This window comes from Bicyclus anynana, chromosome 3, assembly GCF_947172395.1.
Source record: "Bicyclus anynana chromosome 3, ilBicAnyn1.1, whole genome shotgun sequence".
Classification (NCBI taxonomy): domain Eukaryota; kingdom Metazoa; phylum Arthropoda; class Insecta; order Lepidoptera; family Nymphalidae; genus Bicyclus; species Bicyclus anynana.
The window spans coordinates 1,467,751-1,494,629 of record NC_069085.1 but is presented as its reverse complement, the minus strand read 5'-3'; the positions used below and the strand labels follow the sequence as shown (position 1 = coordinate 1,494,629).

Here is a 26,879-nt window from a genome sequence, read left to right as displayed (position 1 = left end):
TCGACGGACCTATGGACTCGCTTTTGGGGATTTGATTAGAACTAATTTAAAAAATGGGAACCTGGGATGAGTTCTCATCCATCCATCCATTGAGAGTTTGGGGGTGGGTTATGCCTTTAGAATTTAACATCATGCTGGTTGTGGTAAAGAAAAATGTATACGTAAAGTCTGTCAATCCTACTTAGTTAATTCTTATTCAGTTATGAGTAATTAATTGATTGATATGGTACGAACTTACGAAGTGGTTGCGATTAAGATTTTTTACAATAAATCTTGCTACATCAATACAGGCATTTTAATCCGTCTAAAATTACCTGTGTGAAACTGTTGAATTCTATTTTCCTTAATAAAATCCGTTAAATATAATTGTGAAACTAGCTTAAAATAAGCATAACCAACACATGTAATTGTTGATTATCTTAATATGATTCATCAGACTTCTAGCTATCAAAAAATTCTGATCAGTTACGAAAGTCTGCAAAATATCTAAAAAAGGGTTCTGATAAACATATACAACGTATTCACAAAATATACCCACCAAATTTTAATCTCCCATTCATGCTAAGCCCAAATCGACTACATTCAGTATCACACAAAGGCGATATGGAAAAATTGACATTCTCTTTGAAGGAGCGGCTCACGCGCGGCTGGCCACAATCGCCGATTAACTCGACAAGCACGCGAATGCTTATAAGCAGACGAGTCCTAATCGGATCAGCGAATAAAAGTCTCACGTCCATACTGAGTATACCGCAGAGTATCTAGTGGCAGGAGCGTGGATGTCTAGCCAAGTGATGAGTCATTTATTTCCTTCTTCGGCAAGTGTTATCTCTTATCTACTTTTTCCGATCGAGTGAGTGCTGTAGGCTCTTTTATGGGACCTCAGCGGCGTCACCGGAGGTTTTGGGCGAGCGTAGAAGCATCGCTTGATGGGACCCGAACACAGAAGCAGAAACTGTCAAAAAGCAGTAATTTCTTCATTTTCTTCTTCTGCTAAGAGGTGGCAGATCTCCTATCTGAGCAATCATTAGGCTAATTTAATTTTGAGACCAGCAGGAATAAAACAGTGATCTGGTACTCATCTTGAACCTTGTTAATGGCGTAGGTTCTTGAGCCAAGATGTATGTCTACGACCATGCCTTTGTTTGTCTGCCATTTTGGTAAGTGAAAATCTTTTTATAGGCAATGATACAAAAAAAAACAACCGACTTCACCTACCTACTGATCACTTTGAAGCCAGTGACGTATTAATTGAGCCGTTTCTGAAAATTTAGTTTTAAAAGAATTGCTAATTGCTAAAGTGTTTAGCTTGATTGTTTTCCATGTTCTAAAGAAACGAACATGTCGGTACTCGTGGAATTTCCCCATAAATTCTTTAGTAGAGATCTATTTTAAAGAGTTCTACTACTAAAACGAGCCTGAAAAATTGTAAATTCCAGATAATTTTTACCTCTATGTAGCCCACTGAATGGCTTTGTACAAAGTGACCGGCACGGCCCGGTGCGCGCGAAAGCCTATCTGAATATAAAGCCTTTACCAGGGAAAGACGCCACTTGGCTTTGAAGAATACGACACGCTTTCTCACTAGAAGCTTTTAGTGTTGTGGGATGTATAGAAAACCGTTCCGGCCTGTTTGTATGAGTAAACCAAGTGTAATATTACCTTAGTAGTAAATTTTGTACTAAATAAATCTATACTAATATTTTAAAGTTAAAGAGTTTGTTCGTTTGTTTGAACGCGCTAATCTCAGGAACTACTGGTTTGATTTGAAAAATTATTTTAGTGTTAGATAGCCCATTTATCCAGAAAGGCTATAGGCTATATATTATCACCGTATTGCTACTGGAACGAGAACCACGCGGATGAAACCGCGCGGCGTCTTCTAGTAATTTATAAAAATGATTTATGGTCATTAGTCTGATTTAGAGAGCACGATCAATCCGAATAATGTTTTTTTTATTTGATTGTTATAATGCTGCGTATGGTCTAAGGTTTGTATGAGAGTTTTAGGTAGCATATTTCTTACTATGCTGAATTGAAAAAGTGGTCAACTAGGCCTAAAGCTGAGTTGGATAAATATTGGCTGTCTTATTCCAGCCAACCTACATTACAGTAGCGTGATGGGTTTAAGTTCCAAATCCCCTTTTCTGTAAAGAGAAATAACTGGCCCTGACCATTAAACATGGGTTTATAATAATAATGATTTCGATCAACACCCTAAGAAGTTTCGCTTAACTGCTGGATCAAGGGTCGGATATAGAAGGCAGTGATTCTTGAGACGGCGCGTATTACAAAAAACTAAAAATGCGGGGGATTGATTTTTTTTTATAAATTTTTAATCATCATTATCAACCCATATTCGGCTCACTGCTGAGCTCGAGTCTCCTCTCAGAATGAGAGAGGTTAGGCCATTAGTCCACCACGCTGGCCCAATGCGGATTGGCAGACTTCACACACACACAGAATTAAGAAAATTCTCCGGTGTGCAGGTTTCCTCACGATGTTTTTCCTTCACCGTTTGAGACGCGTCATATTTAATTTCTTAAAATGCACTCAACTTAAAAGTTGGTGGTGCATGCCCCGGACCGGATTCGAACCCACGCCCTCCGAAATCGGAGGCAGAGGTCATATCCACTGGGCTATCACGGCTGTAAATTTTTAATAGTGTTTTGTATTTTTTTGTATTTATTAACAAAAAAAGGACTAATAAATGAATGAGAGAGACTAAAACGTTAACAAACCTATAAAAATACAAGGCAAATTATACAATTCAATGAAAACTCAAGGCGTTTGTAATCAAAGACCTATCACCAAAATTAAACGAGTAATTTAAAGAAGCAAATAGAGGGAGAATCAAGATTAATGGAATTAAAAAGTTGATTATAGATTAAATTACAGACAAACATCTCGACTGAACACTCGACCGTGCCCACTGAGTGAAAGGAAAATAAGGGTCGTAAATACAACACTTTTGTAAATCGCTCGACGATTTCGTCTTGATACCTACCTACCTATTATATAACGAAACCAACCTATATACAACAAATGAAACAAATTATTAACCACTAGTGGACGCCCACTACTTCGTACGCGGTTCATTCATTCACTCAACACAAAAACGCGGGAACCATTGGTTTTTCCGGTAGTTGGACTAGTAGATAGAGAAGGATATTGAGCAACCTTATTTTTGAGCTCGGAAAAATCCCGGAAAAATGAAAATTCGAAAGATCGAAAACAGAACGACGGCTTCTGTGGCGCAGTGGTATTCGCGATGGATTTACGCGATGGTCCTGGGTTCGATCTTCGGCTGGGCCAATTGAATTTTCTTTATTGGTCTAGGTCTGGCTGGTGGGAAGCTTCGGCCGTGGCTAGTTACCACCCTACCGACAAAGACGTACCGCCAAGCGACTTAGCGTTCTGGTACGATGTCGTGTAGAAACCGAAAGGGGTGTGGATTTTCATCCTTCTTCTAAGAAGTTAGTCCGCTTCCATCTTAGATTGCATCATCACTTACCATCAGGTGAGATTGTAAAGATTTAGAAAAAAAGACCTTGTTTAATAAAGACTACTAAACCCAAAAATATCTTGACCTAGGAATCTTATACAGGACCTCATGATCAGTAACAAACAAATCGAGATAGAGGCACGGTCCATACGTACAGTTTTATAGTTCCAATAAGAATGTTAGTAGAAAATGGAGTTTCTGTCGAGCTTGTTGTTGCAGCCTTCGCTTAGTGTACCTAAACCCGTATTACAAGACATATCTTAAAAACAATTTTGAAGGTACGAAAAAAAATATCTATACTAATATTATAAAGCTGAAGTTCATTTGTTTGTTTCATTGAACGCGCTAATCTGAGGAACTACTGGTTCGATTTGAAAAATTCTTTCTGTGTTAGATAGCCCATTTATCGAGGAAGGCTATAGGCTATATATCATCTCTGTATTCTTACGGGATCGGGAACCACGCGGGTAAAACCGCGAGGCGTCAGCTAGTAAACGATAAAAATAGAATATCAGAAAGAAAGAAAGAAAATAAATTTATTCATATCTAAAAGTTACAGACAGTCAATAAATACCCTATCCTTATGACAGCAAGTCTGTCTGTAACCCTTAAAAAGAAAGAGTGTACAGCTCAGCATATGCTGTGCACTACATACAAGCATAATACATGGACATAATATCATATGGACGGAGTCGCGGGCGTTTAACATAAAAGCTCTCACAAAAGCTAGCGCACACTATTCTCACAACCGTTCATAGTATAAAATGTAAGACGCTCAAGAATAAGAAGTAATAAGCAGTTTTCTTTCGCGCCAAAATTGTCTTCCATAATAGCGCGGAGGCGAGATACGGCCGACGCCATAAAAAGAGATAAACGACCGCACTCTCTATTATTTTTGCTCTTTAACAAAGGCAATGTGTGCATGTACCTTTGTCTCTCTCTAGCCAGCGCTGAATGCGACGAGCTCTCTCGACCGCGAGAGAAAAACAAAAATTTGTCGCACACCCCCTACCCCGCTAATGTTCCGAGGGGTGAGGGGTGAGCGTGAGGCGAAGGAACGCGCCTCCTTTGTAATTTACTTGAAAAACCTAATATGTGTCAATTAAAATTTTATTAAAACCCTCAATTTGGAGCCACTCGGGCGCACTTAATATTTATTAACATTGTAGCTAATAACTCTCGGTTCATTATTCGATACTTTATTAGACGTAGGTATCTAATCTTAATAAATTAATTCGTAGATTTATCTCAACAAAATATAGCCTCATTTTTTATTTGAATAAAACCTCAAACTAGTTCTTAATTGTGACGTCACGTGATATCAAATGACGAAGCAGATGTTAATCCCTTATCTTGGCAGTAGAAACCACTCGTACCTCTGACTGGTTTCTAAGAGGAATCGTACTGGAAAGATATATTGCTTGAAATATCAATTTTAAACGTCCACTGCAGCGACATGCATCCATCCATGAGATGGAATATGGTGGTTAGACCCACCACGCTACTATATTGTGGGTTGATGAGCTTAGCACGAAATGTTTTGACTGTTTGAAAAAAAATATTCTGACGAATTGAGAACCTGCTCCTATTTTGAAGTCGGTTAAAAACAAGAGTGTATAGGTATCTTCTAGGTATGCGTGCTTTTAGATGTTATTTTTATTCAATTATAAGTTAGCGTTTCAGGGTGATCTCACCTGATGAAGAAACAATGCAGTTATGATGAAAGCGGATTTACTTGGAAGACCTTTGACGGTTCCTAGACATTTCCATCGTTCTGGAACGTACAATGGTTTGGTCTTTTGCCACTACCTTCGGGGAATCGAACCCGGGACCTCTCTGTTGAGAATCACAGGACTACCAATTGCACATATACATGCAACATGCACCCCCAACTTTTCAGTTGTGTGCATTTTAAGAAATTAAATATCACGTGTCTCAAACGGTCAAGGAAAACATCGTGAGGAAACCTGCCAGTGAAGTCTGCCAATCCGCATTGGGCCAGCGTGGTGGACTATTGGCTTAACCCCTCTCATTCTGAGAGGAGACTCGAGCTCAGTAATGAGCTGAATATGGGTTGGGTTGGATAGAACATATCAATCTACACATACCATCAAATGAGATCATACTCAAACACACGCCTTAAAAATTCTAAATTTAAAAACGAAAAACCGAGAAAACGAAGAAACGTAGAAACAAGACACGTATCCCTATCTCCACCTGAGCCGAGACGTGACCGTTAAAGAAAAAGGGGCGAAGTCGCGGAAGCGCCTGATAAGCCGCCATAATGGCGCGCGCTGATAACGCGCCCGCCTTTTTCTCCCGCCAAAATACCCGCCATTGTCACACTGAATGCCGACACAAAGGACACCGCCGACACTGCGCACTCGGTGCAAGTTAAGCGCTTCGGAGTAAATAGTTTCACTACTTTATTATGCTTTTCGTGTTTCAGTAGGCTCAAAATCACTCAGCGGGCGATGGAGCGAGCTATGCTTGGAGTTTCTCTGCGTGATCGAATCAAAAATGAGGAGATCCGCTGACGAACCAAAGTCACTGACATAGCTCAGCGAGTCGCGAAGCTGAAGTGGCAATGGGCAGGCCACATAGTTCGAAGAGCCGATGGACATCGAAGCCCCACTAGGTGGACCGAGGACATCAAGCGGATTGCAGGAAACCGCAGGATGCTAGCGGCTCGAGATCGTTATGCTTGGAGGTCCATGCAAGAGGCCTATGTCCAGCGTGGACGTCTATCGGCTGATAATGATGATGATTATGCTTTTCTGTATTTTAGCCCCCCATTCAAAAAGAGAGGTGTTATAATTTTGACGTCGATGTCCGTTTGTGTCTTTCTGTAGCATCATAGCTTTCAAACGAATGGACCGATTACGATGGGTTTATTTTTCATTTGAAAGCTAGTTTGTGGGGGTTTTTAGCTATGTTTGTTTAAAAATCTTTTCTAAAATGAAAGGATCTCAGAGCGCGAAATTTTTGTCAATTGAGCAAGGAGCAAAGAGGAGATTTATTGTAATGTATTAGACAAGTGACAATGTATGCATGATTTACATGACGGAGGTCCTGAGTTCGATCCCCGGTTGGGCCGATTGAGGTTTTCTTAATTGGTCAAGGTCTGGCTGGTGGCTTCGGCCGTGGTTAGTTACCACCCTACCGACAAAGACGTACCGCCAAGCGATTTAGCGTTACGGTATGATGTCGTGTACGTAGAAACCGAAAGGGGTGTGGATTTTCATGCTCCTCCTAACAAGTTAGCCCGCTTCCATCTCAGATTGCATCATCACTTACCATCAGGTGAGATTGTAGTCAAGTCAATTCTTACTTGTAAAGAATAAAAAAAAATACTTGTGTTGTTCGTAGTGACGTTACTTTTTGTCTATTTTATACCTACTCAACAGGTACAATAAACCTACAATTTATTCAAAACTTGAGCATATTATTCCACATCTCTATAATACATTATTCTGAATATAACATTATTCATAGACTCGCCCTTACGGGGAATATTTTCCTGTTACTCTGATTCCTTTCCCCAAAGTATCTGGGGAAGGGCGAGCTATCAGAAAGAACTAAACAGTTACTTAACGCGCTATTGGAGTCGTGAAAACGAAATATAAAAGTGCCGTCAATAAACAAGGGGGTGGGACGAGCGGGGGGAGGCGATGAATGAGCTAATTAAGGCGGCAACGCGAAAGAAAACGCGAAGAAAAGCTGAGAAAACTCGCGAAAACAAGAATACTTCACGCGACCCAGGGACGTAATCAGATTTTTGGTTGACTCTTAAACTCGTGAAACTGTATTATGATATATGATGATTCCGATATCTTCTATGAGTACGATTATCGTTTAGTTCCTACATATAAAGAATTATTCTAATAGATAAACTCCCCTTGAAAATAAATGTTCAAAGATTCCGTCCATTGATAAAAACGGTAGAAAATTAATTCAGTGGATAGGATTTGTTCGAATACTAATAGACCTACTTGCTTTTAAATATTCGTGTTTGAAAAATTGTTTCAAGATTTTGTTTCATCGATTTAAGGTTCCTTCACCTTAGAAATCGACTACAATTTTAAGGATTTAAGGAAAATATATCGATTCTTTCATGATATTTCAAATTCTGAATAAAAAAAAGTAAATTAGGGTTGCTATTTGTATCTGAATTAAAATTCAAATTAAACATTAATTTTGTATATAGCCGGAATAGCCCAGTGGATAAGACCTCTGCCTCCGATTCCGGAGGGTGTGGGTTCGAATTTGGTCCAGGGCATGCACCGCCAACTTTTCAGTTGTGTGCATTTTAAGAAGTTAAATATCACGTGTCTCAAACGGTGAAGGAAAACATGTGAGGAAACCTACATACCAGAGAATTTTCTTAATTCTCTGCGTGTGTGAAGTCTGTCAATCCGCCTTGGGCCAGCGTGGTGGACTAATGGCCTAACCCCTCTCATTCTGAGAGGAGACTCGAGCTCAGCAGTGAGCCGAATATGGGTTGGTATCGCACCCAAATTCACGAACAAAGTTTTCTGCCATTTTCTAAGGAAAATGAGCTTAGATTTCATACATATCTTATACTAAACTACCAGTTATGGTTCGTTTTTTACACCATATAACTACACAAAAATGTATTTTTACGGAGGTTTTTAACCGATGGACACGATTGTAAACTAAGAAACAACTAAGAGACAGTGTTTTTAATCGCATAAGATCGTTGATCATATACTTTGACAGAAAAATAATGTCTCGCGAGGCAGGTCTTTATCTAATTAGTCTGAGGTTGATAACGATTAATTGTGTATATGCCTTCATTTATTGCCTTAAGCGTTGTATCAAACTCGGCATTTCTACTTGCAATTTCATCCAAAAAATAACCTCACATATTTTCATTGGTACCTATTTTTAAATAACCGACCGCAGCATCCGCCCCTGGTCTCGTATCTCGGCTGAATGGTAGCTAACAAACTCTTTCACAAAATGCAATAATTACTTCGAGCGGAATAAAAACCGCTTTCTTCCCGCTGTGCCGGACACAAGGGCCCTAATTTCACCTTCGCACCCACTTCGTGTTTTGTTTCCAAAATGGAGTTTTTAACCTATGAAAAATATTAGATTTATTTGCAAACTAGAGACTTTAAGGAGTTTTAAGCATTATAAGTTTTTCAACAAAGAATTGATATGAAAATAATATTTACTTTAAATTGGATTTTTCCATCCTATGAAAGAAAATTGAGTACTTTTTTACAATCACATCCTTTTACCGAAGCAGCTGATAAGATGTGTGATGCTTTCATATACGAAGCGTATCGTTCTCACAAAGCAAGTAACGGTCACTTTAGACCGTAACTTGCTTTGTGAGAACACTCCACCATTGACTTGACTATTTAGTTCGATATCTCTGGATCTTTTTACCTTACATCTGGTAATTACATATCTCCCGATGGACCTTTTTACCTTCCGCCGGGCCCTATATCCAAACGTAATTATTGGTAAGGCTAGGATAGAATCGATTAATCGTCGGTTTTCAATTCACGGATTCCCATTAAGAGTTCCAAGTGGTGTGAAGCGATCAATTAGATGATATCGCTTTCAATCTGTGGAGTGTACCGCTAATTACTGCGAGGCGCTGCCTCCTATCAAACTTACCCCATTAGATGCTCAGCTCAGCTTGGAGGTTATTACAACTCAAGGTTTAGCTGCAATGCTCATCTTGGAAATGATCTTTGACGAGCTGAGTTTGTGACTTTTCTTTAAATTAGGACCCAGTATTTAAGTTAACTGAAGCAAGTATAATTTCTAAGGCTAAGGTAAGGTACATGGAACACTTTTAGTTCCAGTGTTACATTTACCAAACGACAAATTCGACATAATTATGTAGCTACGAGTAGGTATACCTTTTCGCCTCTATGAGTATATCTCTACGTAAGAAACGTTAGCGACACAGTCCAGCTATTCTGAGGTGACTCTTAATACTGTGGTAACAGCATTCGGTGATGGTAAACGAGTTTTTTGTAATAAATGTGAGCTAGTAGATACCTATTCACTTTCGCCATAAAGGTATTCAAATGCAGGTGGTGGAAATACAGACCCTGAAAGGCAATTCCACACTTTTGCTGAGCTACGAGATTACACGTTTTAGTTACTAGTATATAAACTTAACTTTTCTAATTTATAAAATTTGAATATGAATAACAAATCAAATTTAATTTTGCGTTAAACACTCTCGAAGGAAAAGCGTCTAAAACACTGAATTTTCAATATTATAATGACAAACATTACTTTCTCGACTACTTTAGTTCGCTGTGAAGTCGTCCAAATGAGGCTCTTTCAAGGGGCCATTTGAATTTCATATTTAACTTTTATTTAACTTTTAAATAGCAATAGACCGCGCGGCATCCGACCGATATCGTGGCGGTTTATTTTGCTATTTCATCTTTTATACTGTTTGATAAGTCTTTATTGTGGAAATTATTTCAAGTTGTTGCATTTACACCATCGCTAATATCTGTAGGTACCTTTGATAGGAAAATGAATTTTCATCAGACTTCTAAAAAGGCAGAAAGTCTCAGTTTGGCGCAATTATTGTTTACATCGATTTCTCTCATATTTCTATTAAATTTACTTTTAATTATACTTCTATCTCAGTGGTTAAATCATTCTGGACCATAGAAATAATGGAACTTTGATAGTGAAAAGGTTTAAAAGATAGGTACATTAAAGTGTTGTTTAGTATTATGTAAGGAACACGTCTTACAATGCGCTGACCTCCCTTCGACTTGAGGCATAGGGATAGGTCATAAGCCTCATATGTCTATAGTCACTTCTATTCTCATACCCTTCGGACTTTGACTAGTGGGTGGCTTCAGCCGAAGCGATTTAGCGTTCCGGCACGATATCGTGTAGAAACCAAAATGAGTGTAGATTATCATTTTTTGCCTAACAAGTTAGCCCGCTTCCATCTTAAATTGCATCATCACTTACCATCAGGTGAGATTGCAGTCTGTGGCTAATTTGTAAAGAATAAAAAAAAGACAAGAATACTAAAAAGGAAACTGTATTTTTTTTATTCTTTACAACTAAGCCCTAGTTTATATTTAGTCACACCGCTGTAGCTGTAGACTCGTAGCCAACGACATATTGTACCTACGGTACGTCGTTGCTCGTAGCAGTACTACGAAAGTCGTAGATGCTCCAACGCTACATTGCACAAATTCAAATCTACAAACCATTTTGATTTGTTTATATGGGAAATTAGTTTTTTTTAATTCTTTATTTCTATTAATTGACCACACCGCTATAGTTAAGAATCGTAGCAGTACTACGAAATCCGTAGACGCTCCTTCGCTATATTATACAAAATTAAAAAAAGTACAAAGCATTTTTATCATCATGTAAATAATGGAGACAATTATTTACTTTTCATTTGAAGTTGCTGTCATATAATGTTTGTACTATAGAACGAGAGCCTGGATTGCCAGACCTCCGTGATTTTAAAAAAGCTGAACGATTGTCAGACCTTGTTCATAGCATAGCTAAGTAGTTTAGCTTATCCCAAATACAAATTAAAAAATAATAATCAAAGGTCTGGACTGAACCCTTTAAAACCTGCTATCTCCAAAGCCGCCTCTAATCTCATTATACCTACTGCATGGGTATAGATTATGCAAGTGTGGATGTGACTGAAGATCAGCTTTCAGCTTTTATAAAATCACGAAAGTCTGACCCTTACAGGCTTCCCCACTAACAACGCAATAACAATTTAACTTATATCAACTTTCGAATGTTGTAGGTACGTTTAAAATTTAAATTAATCTAAAACAGCATCATATAAATTAGCCGGCAACGCGTTTAGTTTCACGATAATCGTGTTTTATTGAAAAACTTTGCCCGCGGCTGATTAAGATTAGTTCGCAAGTTACACAATAATTTAGATTGAGCTACCCGCGTACGGAGACGACGCGCCGGCATCGCGATTCGCGGCCCGAAGATAGCGAAACACTTGATGCACTAACTTTGTGGAATTTTGTATCTTCGAGAAGTTAATGAGTTTTGGTAACTTATCATGAACGCTGGTAGCAGAGTGCAAGTAGATTACTTAAACCGCAGTCCAGAAAAAATAAAGGTTTAAATTTTTTTTATATAATATATCAAATTGATATTTTATATAAAAAAAATATTATAAGATTTTTGTTTTTGAACACGCATTTTTTTTTTAAATAAAATATAATGCAGCATTGGATCGAGGAGTGAGAACAACTAGATTCCCTAACATTTTGTATTTTCGAGAAGTTTTTTTAATTGAGTAACTTTAAGAGAGTTTTGATAACTTATCATGAACATGAACGATTTCCTACTGGAAAAGAAAAATTAAGATGATTTGCAGATGCTATGATTTTTTTGATCAAGGATCCGCAACCACTTTATACTAAAATATAAAGTGCTTGCAAAACATCTTAATTTTTCTTTATATTGTATTTAAATATTATATTATTAGTAAGTGAATTTCTTTCACCATTAATAATAATAATAATAATAATAATAATAATAGCCTTTATTTCCAAGTAATTACAAAAAACATATAATAAAAATAAAACATTTCATTTCAATAATTATTATTAAACATGTCAATTCTTAATTTGATTAATATTAATTTCAAAGAAAAATGTTTGTGTCAGAAAGAAAATTCTCAGTCATTATTCATTATCATTTCGTCAATTTTTATTTTTAATATTATATTGTCATATTTATTCTTGGAACGCCCATTTTTGGGCATAGGCCTCCTCCATTTTTTTCCATCTGTCCCTGTCTCTCGCCAATCTGGTCCAAATAGTCCCCGCTGTGTCGACGATGTCGTCGCGCCAGCGTCGTCGCGGCCGGCCTCTCGACCGGCGCTCTTCACGTGGGTACCAGTGCAGTACCTTTTCTATCCATCGCCCGTCTGATGTTCTTGATATGTGTCCAGCCCAACGCCATTTTAGAAGACATGCCAGTTTTGCCGCGTCTATGATTTTTGTCCTTTTTCTTATTAATTTGTTTTTAATTTTATGTTTAATTTTTAGGCCTAGCATGCTCCTTTCCATGGCTCTTTGGGAAACCTGTATTTTATAAATTATGTCTCTAGTAATCGGCCACGTTTGACAACCGTATAAAAGAGTTGGCGTTACTATAGAATCCATTGCCTGTTTCTTCATTTTTATGTCCATACGTGACTTAAATATATGTTTTAAGGACCAGTATGTGGCCCAAGCTTTTTTAATCCGCCTTTCGACTTCATCAGCATAGTGTCCTTTGAAGGATACGTTTTGTCCCAAGTACACATACTCGTCTACATATTTAATATCTTTGTCTTGTATTGAAACTTTTAATTGATCACTATTTGACATTACGCAAGTTTTTTCCAGGTTCATTTCTAAGCCACACTCTTTGCTACGGGAATCTAGAGTATTAATCATATATAGAAGCTGTTCGTGATCTTTTGCTAATAAGACAATGTCGTCGGCGAAGCGAAGATTGTTTAGATATTCTCCATTTATATTTATTCCTAATCCCGTCCAATTTAAATTTCTAAAGATATACTCCAGGAGAGCAGTGAAAAGGTGAGGTGAGATTGGGTCCCCTTGTCTTACTCCCCTTTTTACTTCGAAGGCTTTTCCTCTTTCACCATTACTTTCGCTTAATTGTCAGCAAGCAACATAAATCCACGTACTCTCACGGGAGCTATGTCGGGCGTCGGCATAGAGTAACCCACACAAAGCGTAGTAAAAATAATCCTGCCATTGTCCATAGACCTAAGTGCCACATCCAGTCCTCTCTATTCGCACGTACAAACATCTTGTGAAGTTGTGCAACAGCTTAACACGCGTCGCAATGAGCCGCTAATGAATTAAGCTTTGCTGTAAATTTACTTACACTTCGCGACTAACTCGTACCTACTCCGCGAGAGCGGGAGATAAGCGGAATTAAATTATGTCGTAAGATTTGTGTACCTGATTTCATAAGTCATAACAATTAAGACTGTTACTCTGAGTTGTATATTTTGTACTTATGTCTATATATTATAACTAGACGCCCGCGACTTCGTCCGCGTAAAACCCTACCGCGCTCGCACCCTACACCTACCCTACCAAACCCCTAGTCACCCTACCTCTAACCTATCCCTATCCTACCCCTACCCTAAGTATCATGTGTATCCTGGTTCTAAACCCCGGTAAAAAACGGTCCAACCGGGCTAATCCTTGGAACTGTCGTCGGAACACACAGACAGACAGACAGACTAACAAGCAAACAAACAGACAGACAGACTAAATTTTTAAAAAACCTTGGTTGTTTTTTTGGAGTCGTGTACTCCATATTAATATTATAAATGTAAGTGTGTGTGTGTTTGTTTGTCTTTCACGGCAAAACGGAGCGACGAATTGACGTGATTTTTTTTCGTGGAGATAGTTGAAAGGATGAAGAATGACATAGGCTACTTTTTGTCTCTTTCTAACTCCCCACTTCCCTAAAATGGAGGGGTTGAAGTTTGTATGGAGCATTCCGTTATTTTCAAGATAGAAAGCTAAACATTGATATGCAGACTATTCGTGGAGTGGACGTCTATCGGCTGATAAGGTAGGGTAAGGTATATTTTGTTAAAACAGTTAATCTGAAATCACAGACAGACATATAAGGTTGTCCAATAAGTCAATATAAACCCGTATTACACTGTGTTGAAACCGCGAAGGTAAATAATAAAAAAAACTACTACTTCACACCATTTTATTGTTAAACAAATCATAAAATGCATAAAAACAGCAACATAAAGTGTTTAATAATTCATATACAAATATCACCATTTACATTACAAAATGTACATTCCTAGAACCATTATCCTACTGATGGCAGGCGTCCACTGATCCACATCGTACGTATCGCATCAAACGAATTTTCAATTTTACGGAAGATAAAATACGTTCGATGCTACGATCGAGATAATGTACCACGCAATTTGTAGGTCATTGTGGCTGTTACATCTTTTCGTAAGAAATTCCTCATTGCCTGACGACGAAAGTCTCCGAACAGTGTGTGTTGCCAGTGATGACGCTAACTATGGGCCTTATTAGAAGGCTCAAAGTCACTCAGCAGGCGATGGAGCGAGCTATGCTTGGAGTTTCTCTGCGTGATCGAATCAGGAATGAGGAGATCCACAGACGAACCAAAGTCACTGACAGCTCAGCGAGTCGCGAAATTGAAGTGGCAATGGGCAGGCCACATAGTTCGAAGAGCCGATGGACCTCCCAAGGTGCTGAAATGGCGACCCCGCACCGGAAAGCGCAGTTTGGTCGACCCCCCACTAGGTAGTAAGGAGGTCCATGCAAGTGGCCTATGTCCAGGAGTGGACGTCTATCGGTTGATAATGATGATGAATGATGATGTTAAGTTGTATAACTATTAATTAATCAACAGTAAAAAACAACTTTTAATAAACTACCCTCCTTCCAACTCGTATCAATAACGACGGTATTTGACAATTTGTTATACAATAATTGCTGTGCTTGTAAAATAAATTTGTTAATTCTAAAAAAAAAGAAACTAAAAACCAAAGTTGTTACTAACCAACTGTTTTTTTTTACTGATGCTGATCAGTGGACGCACTTGTATAACTTTCTATACAAAGAATACTAAAATTCGTTCGATGCGATGCGTCAGATACGATGCGGATCTGTGGACGCCTGCCATTATTGTAGCTACTTATTAGAAATAATTTACTAACGTGTCAAGTATTTGTTTCCGAAGTCAAATACTTGACTTACTTATCATCTTGTTACACACATAAAATTTGCAAAATTAATAAAATAAATAAAGTTACATTAACCGAAGGCCTGGCGAATGTTAGTCTACAGTGATGTCATTGAGTTATTAAATTATTTGTGACATTTTCTAAGTTTCTTTACATAACTGTAATATTTTTGGAATGCATATTCATACTAAGCCAAAGTGACTCTCTGTTTGTTCATAATCTGAGACAGAAGCCTCTGTTCCGGCGGTAAACTTTCTCCTCGGAATCTTTTATATCTGTGAAATAAAAAAAAAAGATATTAAAATCAGTATTCAATAATAACTTCATTTTATTGTTTGGTGTCTGGTTTTTTTGGTGGTGCCTTTCCTATATTTGATGATATTTCCTATATAATCTATACTTCATATAAGAATGAATCTTGAATCTTCCTAGCGTTCCTCCTGGGAAGGAGTTGGGTAGGGTAGGGTAGGCGTAGAGTAGGGTATAGTTATGAAACTCACATCATGTCGTAAAAGAGCCTCTGTTCCGGCGACAGCGACGGCTTCGTCTCGTCGAGCGCGCTCTGTATGTCCTCGGTGTGCACCACCACCGTCTCCACGTTCCGGTCTGCACTGGCCACCTGCATTACGTACAAATATATCAATAAACTATCTACAATCCTTATAAAACAGCAATAGTCTGGCTGACGAAACTTAAGTGCTAAATATGAACCTTAAGAAAACCTTGAATTTAAGTGTTGCTTTATTTAAAATTAAAATCAAAGAACTATTGTTAAAAAAACGGTATTATACAATCAAAGACTATTTAACTGTCAAACAATAATAATTAACGTATAACGGACATAATAATAAATTAATAATTTTAACATCTACATTGTAATTATTTGTAATTATTGAACTGAATACACTATAATTATTGAAATTTACTTAATGACTATAAGTAAATTTCAATAATTATAGTGTATTCAGTTCAATAATTACAAATAATTACAATGTAATTTAGTTATAAGATTATTTTTAAATTTGCATGCTATTTTGTAGCAAATTGTATGCCAACATTTATATCAAGATCTGTAATTAACAATTTGCAAATAAAGAATTATGAATTATGAATAAGATGCTATCAGATTTCCCAATATGACACTACGCTGGTTAGGTTTAAGCAGCGCCTGCAGGTCGGCACACAGTACATACCAGCTGCCGCTCCAGACTGCCCAGCTGCGCGGTGACCAGCAGCGCCTGCAGGTCGGCACACAGTACATACCAGCTGCCGCTCCAGCCTGCCCAGCTGCGCGGTGACCAGCAGCGCCTGCAGGTCGGCACACAGTACATACCAGCTGCCGCTCCAGCCTGCCCAGCTGCGCGGTGACCAGCAGCGCCTGCAGGTCGGCACACAGTACATACCAGCTGCCGCTCCAGCCTGCCCAGCTGCGCGGTGACCAGCAGCGCCTGCAGGTCGGCACACAGTACATACCAGCTGCCGCTCCAGCCTGCCCAGCTGCGCGGTGACCAGCAGCGCCTGCAGGTCGGCACACAGTACATACCAGCTGCCGCTCCAGCCTGCCCAGCTGCGCGGTGACCAGCAGCGCCTGCAGGTCGGCGGGTGAGTATCCCTCTGTGCGCAGCGACAGCTGGTGCAGGTCCACCGTGTCGTCGATGCTCACGTTCTTACACAGCGTTTGCAGGATCTCGAGCCGGTCCGACTGGAGCGAATAACATAACAATTGTTTCGTAGTAGCTAAGGTCAGACACAGAGCATGACAATGTTCAAATAACCTAGTAAAACACACAGCATGATAATGTTATATCCAAGTAACCTGGTCAGACAAGGTAAGTATATGTCGCCGAGTGACTTATTTGAACGGTTAGCAAAATCTACGTTAATTATTGTGATAATATTAGAATCAGGTTTCTTGTAATTGGGATTTAATTATTTACTGTTTAAATAAATAAGACTTTGAAAGATTGATCACGTGACTCTCGTCCAATAGTATTGCGTTGAAATGGCGAGTAGGCCGCTGAAAAGTACGCTTTACGGAGTGAAGGTGCCCTCTGTAGTCTGTTGGTTGATTAGTTCAGTGTAATCAAGTTCTTGGAATGGATACTCGTCTTCCATTTGTTAAACAGTAATGGTGCAGTGTTAAAATAGTGATAGTGTTTCCGAACTTCAGTGGGTGAGTTAATAGAAGTAAGGCCATTGCATTGTTAATTAATTAGCTGAGAGCCAACTGTAGAAGACATATCAGAAGTGGAATATAGTCGATGCCCCGATATATACATTGTTTCATGTAGTAAGTATCCTGTAAGCATCCAATTTATCTATCTATCGGATATCCGATAAATCATTCCCGTACAATTGAAAGAGAATCCATGTGTAAGTTGGCTGGGGCCGATGTTTCTTCAATACCTGGTCCGGCAGGGCGCAGTAGACGTGCGTCTGCAGCCGGCCGGGGCGCAGCAGCGCGGGGTCGACGAGGTCGGGGCGCGAGGTGGCCGCCAGCACGGGCCCGCGCGCGCCGCCCTCCGCGCCGTCCATGCGCGCCAGCAGCTGGTTCACCACGCGGTCCGTGACGCCCGTCGAGTCGTGCCCGCGCCTGGTGTAGCAAAAGTCAAAGTACAGCAGCCCTTATTGTCATGCCAGCTAAGCGATAATAGGGATGATGACAGTTTTTTAAATTGTATACAAATTAAGAGTATACCAATAGTAAAGCAATTTTGTAAAAGGAACAGGGTATCTGTGATCATTACTTTCGGAGCTACAGGGATTTAAAGAGTCAGATTTGCGGCGCTGCCGCGGATCCCTGAAAAACGCCCCATACAAAATGGCTCGAAATAATGACGTCATAGGCAATGCAATGATCGTTAGATTTGTATGCGCGTTCAAACAAAATTACTAATATCTTTGTTATTTGTGCGTTTATGCTTATAGTTCATATATTAAAAAATGTCACATTTAATGTAAGGAAGCTAAAACTGTATAAATTTTCATCTAATTACGATAAAATATTTTTAATAGTTTTTGAAATTTTATAATCTCATTTATTTTGCAAATATCCAGACAATCTTTGCTTTTTATGTATAAATTAGTTAACATTAACCTTATTTACCCGAATGTATCATAAAAATCAATATATTCAAACCTAGTCATTATCCCCATTCTGTCGCACGTTGGCCAATGCATTTTAAATTAGTCAATAGAGTGTTTTTCAGCTAGGAAGGGTACGGTGACGTTTAAGTTTTGTCGTTACTGGTGATGTAGTAAAAAAATGGAATGAATGAAAAAATCGATTTATTCGATCCTATCGAGATCAATGCTGAATGAGAATGCCGAAGTAAAAATATTCTTAATCATTTCCAGATCTTCACTTAGGTTCACTTCAGTTATAGAACTCAAAAGTGATTACAATAATAAGAAAACTAATGTCGAACAAAGGTTATGATTCACAACACTTGTCAGGAGAACTTAATTACAAATCAAACTGTAACTAAAACCCTAGAATGGCAGAGAATGAACTTGAGTGAAGTCACGCACTTGTGAACGATGTGTGTAGGGTTAAAAGATCCTTTGACTGTTAACAAACACTACCCTTTTCCACTCAAGTCACTCTCCCCGCCTATCCCAAGTAACCCATAAAGAATTACACAACAAGAGATGTGGACGGCTCGAACGCCACGAGCACACTGAAGCCGTCCGTACCTCAAGTCGTTGCAACGCGGCGATAACAATTTCTGTTGCACGTTGGTCAATGAATTTTAAATTAGTCATTAGTTGATTTTCTACTAGGTTCGTTTCGGCTCCACAGTCCGCACAGCACGTAATTAACTTTAACTCTACCCTACCCAAGCTACCCTAACTCTACCCTACCCATGCCCTACGTTACCCTTACCCTACCCTAACAATGAACTTTTGATCAAATAACCAGAGAGGGTCGCTTTAAACTGGGATCCTATACTATTAGTACGACATCCGGCATAAGGTATATATATATATATACCGTCATCTGTTATTCCTTATGCGGAATCTTAGAACATATAACTCGTATAGCAGCGCAAAGTCATTGACAAATGAATGATGATTGGTGAAAAGCGTAAATGTGGGTACTTACAATATTACACTTACTTGGGCGCGAGACTGTCGAACTCGTCGAAGAACAAAATGCACGGCCGCTGCATGTCCGCCCTGACGAAACATACAAAAATATACGCCCTTCAAATTTGGAAATAATAATAATTAAAATTGAACTCTTTATTACACCAAAAGAACAAAAATTACATTAAAATAAAAACTAAAAACAGTTGTAAAGTGGCCAACTTTCTTATAAAAAATCACACACAGCCAACCACCATACTTTTGAAGTCAAAAGCTGTCTTTATTCGATAGAACTTATTACTTCGTTTTGAATTATTGTGATATATTTGTCATTATTTTCTACATTTATACTTCTATACTATACTTCGTTTATTATAAAGAGGTAAATTGTGTGGTGTTGCAAGGGGTAATTTCCTGGAACTACTGTAGCAATTTTGAAAATTGTTTAACAACTATATTAACTAGACTAATAACGTGACTACGTTATCTGTGAGTGAGACGAATATCTTAGCATTCCATGGATTCACCGTGCAGGTGCCAGTTCCATCGCGTGGTAGAGAGAAAAACACCAAGAAAAGTCCAGGACTCGTTACTACTGGATGTAAGGTTAAGGAATTCCTTGACAATCGATAAACACTCCCCTCCTCTGCTCGTGTTGTTCTCCCTGCCTAGCCAAATTTGGTAAGATCCTATTAGAGCAGCTTTAATATGAATATAATTTAATATAGTTCTAGAGAGGACAAGGTCTTTAAGCAAGTTATAGAGAGATTTTGCTGGTAATCCTCTCGCACCTACTTCTACGGCTTACAGACTAACTACATAGCCATTTTTAGTTATTTTCTATTAGGTTTCATTTGTTAGGTCATAATATTTATTCACTTTTATACTATGGTCCTTCGGAATGTTAGTCTCCCACGGCACAGTAAGCTCAACAAGTACTATACGCTTAGTTTGTTTGGAACAAAGGAAAATGTCTGGTCTAGATCTTGAATTTTTTGTTTTTCATATGTATCCATTAGCAAAGTCCAATCCGGTGCAGGACCTAGGATTGAATAGGGTTTACTAGAGGTAATTGATTTTGAGCCTGCTTTGCATAGGCTATATTTTATCCCCGTACTGTCACGGGAATTACCTGTCATTTTACTCACTTATCAAAAATATCCCGGACAGCTTTTTCGCTCTGGCCGATGTATTTGGACAGCAACTCGGGCCCTTTGACGGTGATGAGTCGCATGTTGTGCAGTTTGGCCAAGCACGAGCCGATGTGGGACTTGCCTGTACCGGGGGGCCCGTACAGCAGTATACCACAGGATTGGGACGGGAACAGAGCTGGGTACTAAAAAAAAGAGGTCATCACCTTTACTTTATTTTGGATTTACAAGAGGCCCTGGGTTTGAAGATGAAAGCGGGCCAACTTTTTACGAGGAGCATGAAAATCAAAACCCCTTGCGGTTTCTACACGAAATTGTACCAGAACGCTAAATTGGCGGTAAGTCTTTGCCGGTAGGTTGGTAACTAGCCACGACCGAAGCCTCCCACCAGCCAGACCTGGACCAATTAAAGAAAATCTCAATCGGCCCAGCTGGGGATTGAACACAGGACCTCCGTCTTGTAAATCCACGGCACATACCACTACGCCACAGAGGCCATCAAAAACATACGAAAACATATCTGCGCCTATCAGCGTATTTTATTATCAGAGCGGTCTATATGTTTGGCGTATACTTTACAGTTTTCAAACTAATTGTAGAAAAAAACTTTTATAACACTAATATCTCTCTGAATAGAGCCTCAATAGCTCAACGGTAAGAGCGGTTGAACTCATCACCAAGAGGCGCTGGTTCGATCCCCGCCCTGTTGGTCTATGTCTATTGTCGTACCCACTCCTAATATACTGTCTTTCCCGACTAGTTGGAGGGGAATTGGAATATGGCAAATATTGTTTTAAAAAAAATTTAGTCACCATAATAGGCCAGAATATGCTCTCAGCGATTTGCCGCTTGACGTCCCTCATTCCTCCCATAGCCTCCCATACGTCGAAGACTTTGGACTTCTCAGAGTCTATTGTCACGTCCTCCACTAGGCGTGGCTTGTCTATAGCATGGGAATCTGAAAATAAATTTGAGATTTAGAAAGAAAGAAATATTTAATTTATTGTTGTAGAAGATGAAAATTAAATTAATTTTGTCAGATTTGAATAGTTAAATTATCATATCATTTTCTATTAAAAAGTAGTAATTGCTCACTTTTCTTCTTTACTGCCTTGAATATCTTCTTGTTGAGGTAGTCCACCAGTTCCCTGACGGTGCAGCCGGCGGTGTCCATGGCCAGCCTGGTGACGTCGTCCTCCTCCACCAGGAACGAATCCCGGACTTTGTCGTTCAGCAAGTGTTTGAACAGTTCCGCCCTCTCGTCCTACAATTATACATTATTTGAACAATTATATAAGGGGTGTGGATTTTCATCCTCCTCCTACCAAGTTAGCCCGCTTCCATCTTAGACTGCATCATCACTTACCATCAGGTGAGATTGTAGTCAAGGGCTAACTTGTAAAGAATATAAAAAAAAACAATTTTTTTAGGAAAATGGATGATAGGAAAATAGTGAAGGACACTTAGAGAATTTGCAATTTCCCTTTTTTTTACTTTTGACTTGAAAATTGGTTTTTACTTCTTGTGAACTTTATTTAGGATATTTTTATTCTAAATATGAAATTAGGGTGCTATTTGCTTACACAATAGCTATAAGAATATTAAAGCCACCTAATCTTATTGTGTAATTAACTAGTAACTCTGTCACCAATAGCTTTCTTGCATTTCTTCTTGCAAAAAAGCCTCAATAGCTCAACAGTAAGAGCTGTCATGCTCATCCCCAAGAGGTGGTGGTTTGATCCCCGCCCTATTGGTCTATAATTGTTGTACCCACTCCTAGCACAGTCTTTCCCGAAAAGTTGGAGCGGAATCGCAATATTGGTCATATTTAAAGAGATATGACAAATATTCTTTTAAGAAAAAAATTATAAAAAATTAAAAAAAAAAATGTAACTGTCAAATCTGTTTCAGTCAAGTTTGACTGGATCCACTAGTTCGGCAGTAACTCGTCTATTTTTAGCTAGACTCGGGCCTAATCTTACTTGGTTCAACTCGACGATATCAAAATGTGCAGTAAACAACGGTTTCCCACTGAACTGCCTCAGCGTAGGGTGCAGGGCTTTCATGTTGAGTGACGTCATCAGCACGCACACGCCCGCGCACGTCTGCAGCATGTGCTTTATCACTGTCGCTAACCTGGAATCAAAACAAATCTATACTTTTAGCGTTTTTACGTCACATAGGGTATATTATTTATTTCCGTTTTCTAATGTGAACGAGAACTACGCGGATTAAAACGCGGAGCGGCAGCGACTAGTCTATACTAATATTCTAATGAGTTAAACTATGTGGTATTGTAGTTAATCTCTGAACCCATCTTGAAAATACTTTTACCACCAGAAAGTCACGTTATTTGTGAATTGTGAGTGTCATAGTTTTATCCCCGTATTTTTACAAGAAAGGAAACTAAGTGATATAAATAAAACTGAAGTATCTTTCTGTCCGCTAGAGTGTAATTTTTACTCAGTGGCTAGGACTAAATTTTAATGTAGTTATTTTAATGTAAATACCTATAATCCATTAGAAACAGGGCGAAATCTGTCATTTGAACTGTTTTCTCAATTGCTTATAATTATTTACACGGGTTATTAAGAAGAATCTAATAATTTATCTCAATTACGTAAATCCGTTCAGCGATTTGGAAGATACGAGGTAATAAAGCATATTACATACATACATACATATTACATACAAGATACGCGCGAAAAACATAACCAGCAGTCTGGTAATAAGACATACATCAAAATAAGTTTTTTGAGTACTTCATTTTATTATTTACCTTTGATAATATGCAATGTCCTGGGGAGAGCCCCCCTCCATATTAGGCGGCACCAAAGCATCCACATCATCACATATCAGCACAGCGGGACTGTGTTCCTGACACAGCAGTATCGCTTTACCGAGCACCTCAGTTATGTCCTTCCTTCCCTTGAGGGACCGGCAGTGCAATATGTGGGACCATACTGTCAGTTCTTTTTGTATGATATGGCAAATAGACGATTTGCCTGCACCACTTTGACCTGAAAGAACACTATTTATTTATTTATAGTAGTTAAATTTTAAAATATGGGACCCTTAGTGACTGGTTTAGATTGTGCCATGTTGCAAGAACCAGCTCATAACTAAGGGCCCCGTATGGGTTCGAAACTAGTTGGGCATACTCCGATTTTGTATCATGTAAGTTTAAATTAATGTGTATGTCTACTTACCAGTAATTAAAACATTACTCTTTATTTCTGAAACACCTTTGAAGCTAGCTTCCCTCTGTATTTCAAAGTCAATATGTGATATTACCTTTTCAACTAATTCTTTACTTGATTTTACTGTTCTACAATAATTTTTATAGTCATACTCAATTTTTGATGAGATAGATTTTGGTAGAGATAAATCTGTGTCATTTAAGCACTTTGCAGACACTGTGCACGTTCGAAATGATTCAGAATTCATCATTGTGTATTTCAATTTCTCAGGTTTAAGCTTAAATCTTAAGAAGCCATTTGTTATTTGACTATTCTGTTTTACCATTCCATCATTTATTAAGAACTTTCTCCCCGAATGTGTGCTTTTGACTACACAGTTCTTAAATCTTTCTATCACATCAATTTCAGTATTAACTTTTTCTGAATATGTTATAATCTCTACATGCTCTGGTTGCTCGACTTCATCGCCTATCACATTAAACATCACTTTCATACCATTTTCTATATTGATTATCACATTTAAAGACTTAGGTATAAGTACTGTAGGTATACTTTTATTATAAACTTCTCTAGACAAGCTCCTATATACCACACTATCTATAGGTTTTATTTCCACACACAAACCATCAATTTGTATGTTATTTTCAACTTCATCTTCATCTGAAATATCATTAATGATGGAAGGTATATTCTTCATTGTACCAAGAATAATCATTAGGTCTTTTAACTTATCATCAATCAAGTCTTCATGAACAAATACAGTGTATGGATGTATAAGGTCCTTTTTACCATCACTATCTATCGGTAAAGCTCTTAAAACTAATCTCTTTGGTGCATTTAAATATGGCTGAAGCAAGCCTCTGTTGATAATTCCAATATTATTAAATTTATTATTGCCTTCTTTTGCTACATTAGTATTTACATATGAGTTTGTAAGGCCACCACAAAAACTATTAAAAGCATCCACTTTCACAATTATTCTACTATAGTTTACAAGCAAACCAGTCTGTTTTGGTGTAAAAACAATTGGAAGAGAAGTTGATATCCATACTACAGCTTTTTGGTTGGCAACTACAAGTCTTAGTTGATCTAGTACTCGTAGTTGCAATATTTCTGCATTATGTTCCTAAAATAAAAATATAGTTTTAAGCTAAGCATAATTTTTAAGATATTTCTGTGTATATAGACAGTAAATGCATATTTTCAAAAATGATTTTTTCGTGTTCTGCCACTCTTAGAACATCATGAACAATTTAATTGCTCAAAGTAATAGGTACAAAGTATAGACATGAATTATATTACTATAGGTTGATTCTAAACCCTGTTTAACACTCATTGGGTGGGTGGAATATTTAATTGATCATTAAATATTGCACCCCTAGCAGTGTTAAACAGGTTTTGGTTTCAGTTTGATTTACATGTTTACATTAGAGCCCAAATAAAAATTTTTATGAATATAACTTGAGAAATGTAGAAGATTCAAACAATTTATCATCTGTGGGAAATTAAGACAACTAGCCTATGTTTCTCTGAAGCACAAGATGTCTTAGTTGTACAGATAAATGTATATTTGTAAGTTAATTTATTGCATTGTTAGGAAAAATACTAGAAGAATTATTTTTTATATCTCACCAGAATCTCCTGATCATCTGGACTATCTGTATCAACATACAACTCGTCGAGTACCTTTATGTCACCATATGGAGCCACAAATACCTCAGTACCCTCCTCCAAGCACAGCTGCTTGCTGTAGATAGGGTTACAGGCTATGTGACCTTCTGGAACATTGCTGCTGAATACCACCCAAAGGAGAATCTGTTTCTCTCTTGACAAAACTTGGACACATATTGACTGAAAGTAAAAAATAACACCACAAATTCAAATAGAGCAAAAATATTGTTTTTATTTAAGGTTTCCTTAATATTTTTTATGTAGATATCTGTGGACTATTAGATTGTGAATATATGTGGACTTAGCTGATCTCTTCCTACTTAAAACAACAAATATAATAAAAGTAAATAAATGCAGTTTAAATTTCAGAATATTCTTTCTAACAGAGTATCTAAGTCAGTATTCACAAAAGAAAACTATTTTCAGTTTTATATTTCAGATGTATTTTGACATAATATCAGTGAGTCAGTTATCTGTATAAATATTTTAAAGATTATTATAGATAAGATACATGTATAATATATTCCATTTTTATTTATATATTTAGGTATTGATTATGTGGCAAAAGTTTGAAAAAATATATTAAACATTGGACATAACATAATATGGACTAAAGGTTATGATAATTTAGCTTGTAATACATGATAATGTGTGTCCCTTTACCTTTGCTAACAAATCTTTATATTATAACATTGATGTTGAGATGTAATTTGTTGTTTTAGTCAAAAAATTCATAACACCTTCTTACACCAAAAATTCAAAACTCAGTGTCTTAAGTGTACAATATTTTTAACATTTACTTACCAGTTTCCTAACAAAAACAAATACTTAACCTCAAAATACTCAATTACCAGGAAATACCTAATTTATAGATATAAGTTACAAGCATTTGATAAGTTCAACTTGTAATAATATTTACCTGTTCATTGTTTGTGCTATATTTTGGACTAATATATCCAAAACATGATCTTTCATGAGTAAAAGATACTTTTAGCTTTACACCACCTAACATTGTAAAAACTGTATTATATGAAGACGAAATCTGAAAGCCAACTTTATGCTTACTTATTACGACATTATTAAAACACTGGTTAAATTTTTATATTAAAACAATGCGACTAACGTAGAAGGAAAAATGAAAATAAAAAAGGAAAATTTGAGAGAAAAATGACATTGACGTTTATCTGTTGACAGATAATTTTGACATAGCAAACGTTTTTTGTTTCTTTCAATGCAATAAAATGCAATCGTGCTTGAACTAAAAAATAATTTAAAATAAAAACATAACTTTAATAAGTATTTCAAAAAAACTGTAAATTAATCATAAAAATCAAATCATAATAGTTTCTTGTAACTACAGACGTAATATTCATCTATATTACGAAAAGTAACCAAAATTGTCTAATCCCCTACCAACAACCAACTTGATAACGGAACGTCAGGTGTGCGATCGTCTCTGATTGGTCAAACGATCTAAC

General features: G+C 37.7%; 1 protein-coding gene across 2 annotated transcripts; it reads right to left on the bottom strand.

Moving 5' to 3' along the window:
• Positions 1-14,255: 14,255 nt before the first annotated feature.
• Positions 14,256-26,743, bottom strand: LOC112051873 (peroxisome biogenesis factor 1). Of its 2 annotated transcripts, XM_052891348.1 has the most exons (13): positions 26,321-26,743; positions 25,363-25,581; positions 23,740-24,856; positions 23,310-23,550; positions 22,513-22,666; positions 21,626-21,794; positions 21,343-21,488; positions 20,528-20,715; positions 19,410-19,469; positions 17,697-17,883; positions 16,834-16,992; positions 15,791-15,909; positions 14,256-15,565 (listed from the first exon to the last, which is right to left on the bottom strand). In XM_052891348.1, the coding sequence occupies exons 1-13, from the start codon at positions 26,411-26,413 to the stop codon at positions 15,478-15,480; spliced, it is 2,940 nt and encodes a 979-aa protein (XP_052747308.1). In that variant the 5' UTR covers positions 26,414-26,743; the 3' UTR covers positions 14,256-15,477. The 2 variants fall into 2 exon arrangements, with proteins under 2 accessions (XP_052747308.1, XP_023946457.1); XM_024090689.2 differs by lacking the exons at positions 14,256-15,565; positions 15,791-15,909; positions 16,834-16,992 and having other exon boundaries at positions 17,743-17,883; positions 19,396-19,469.
• Positions 26,744-26,879: the final 136 nt, after the last annotated feature.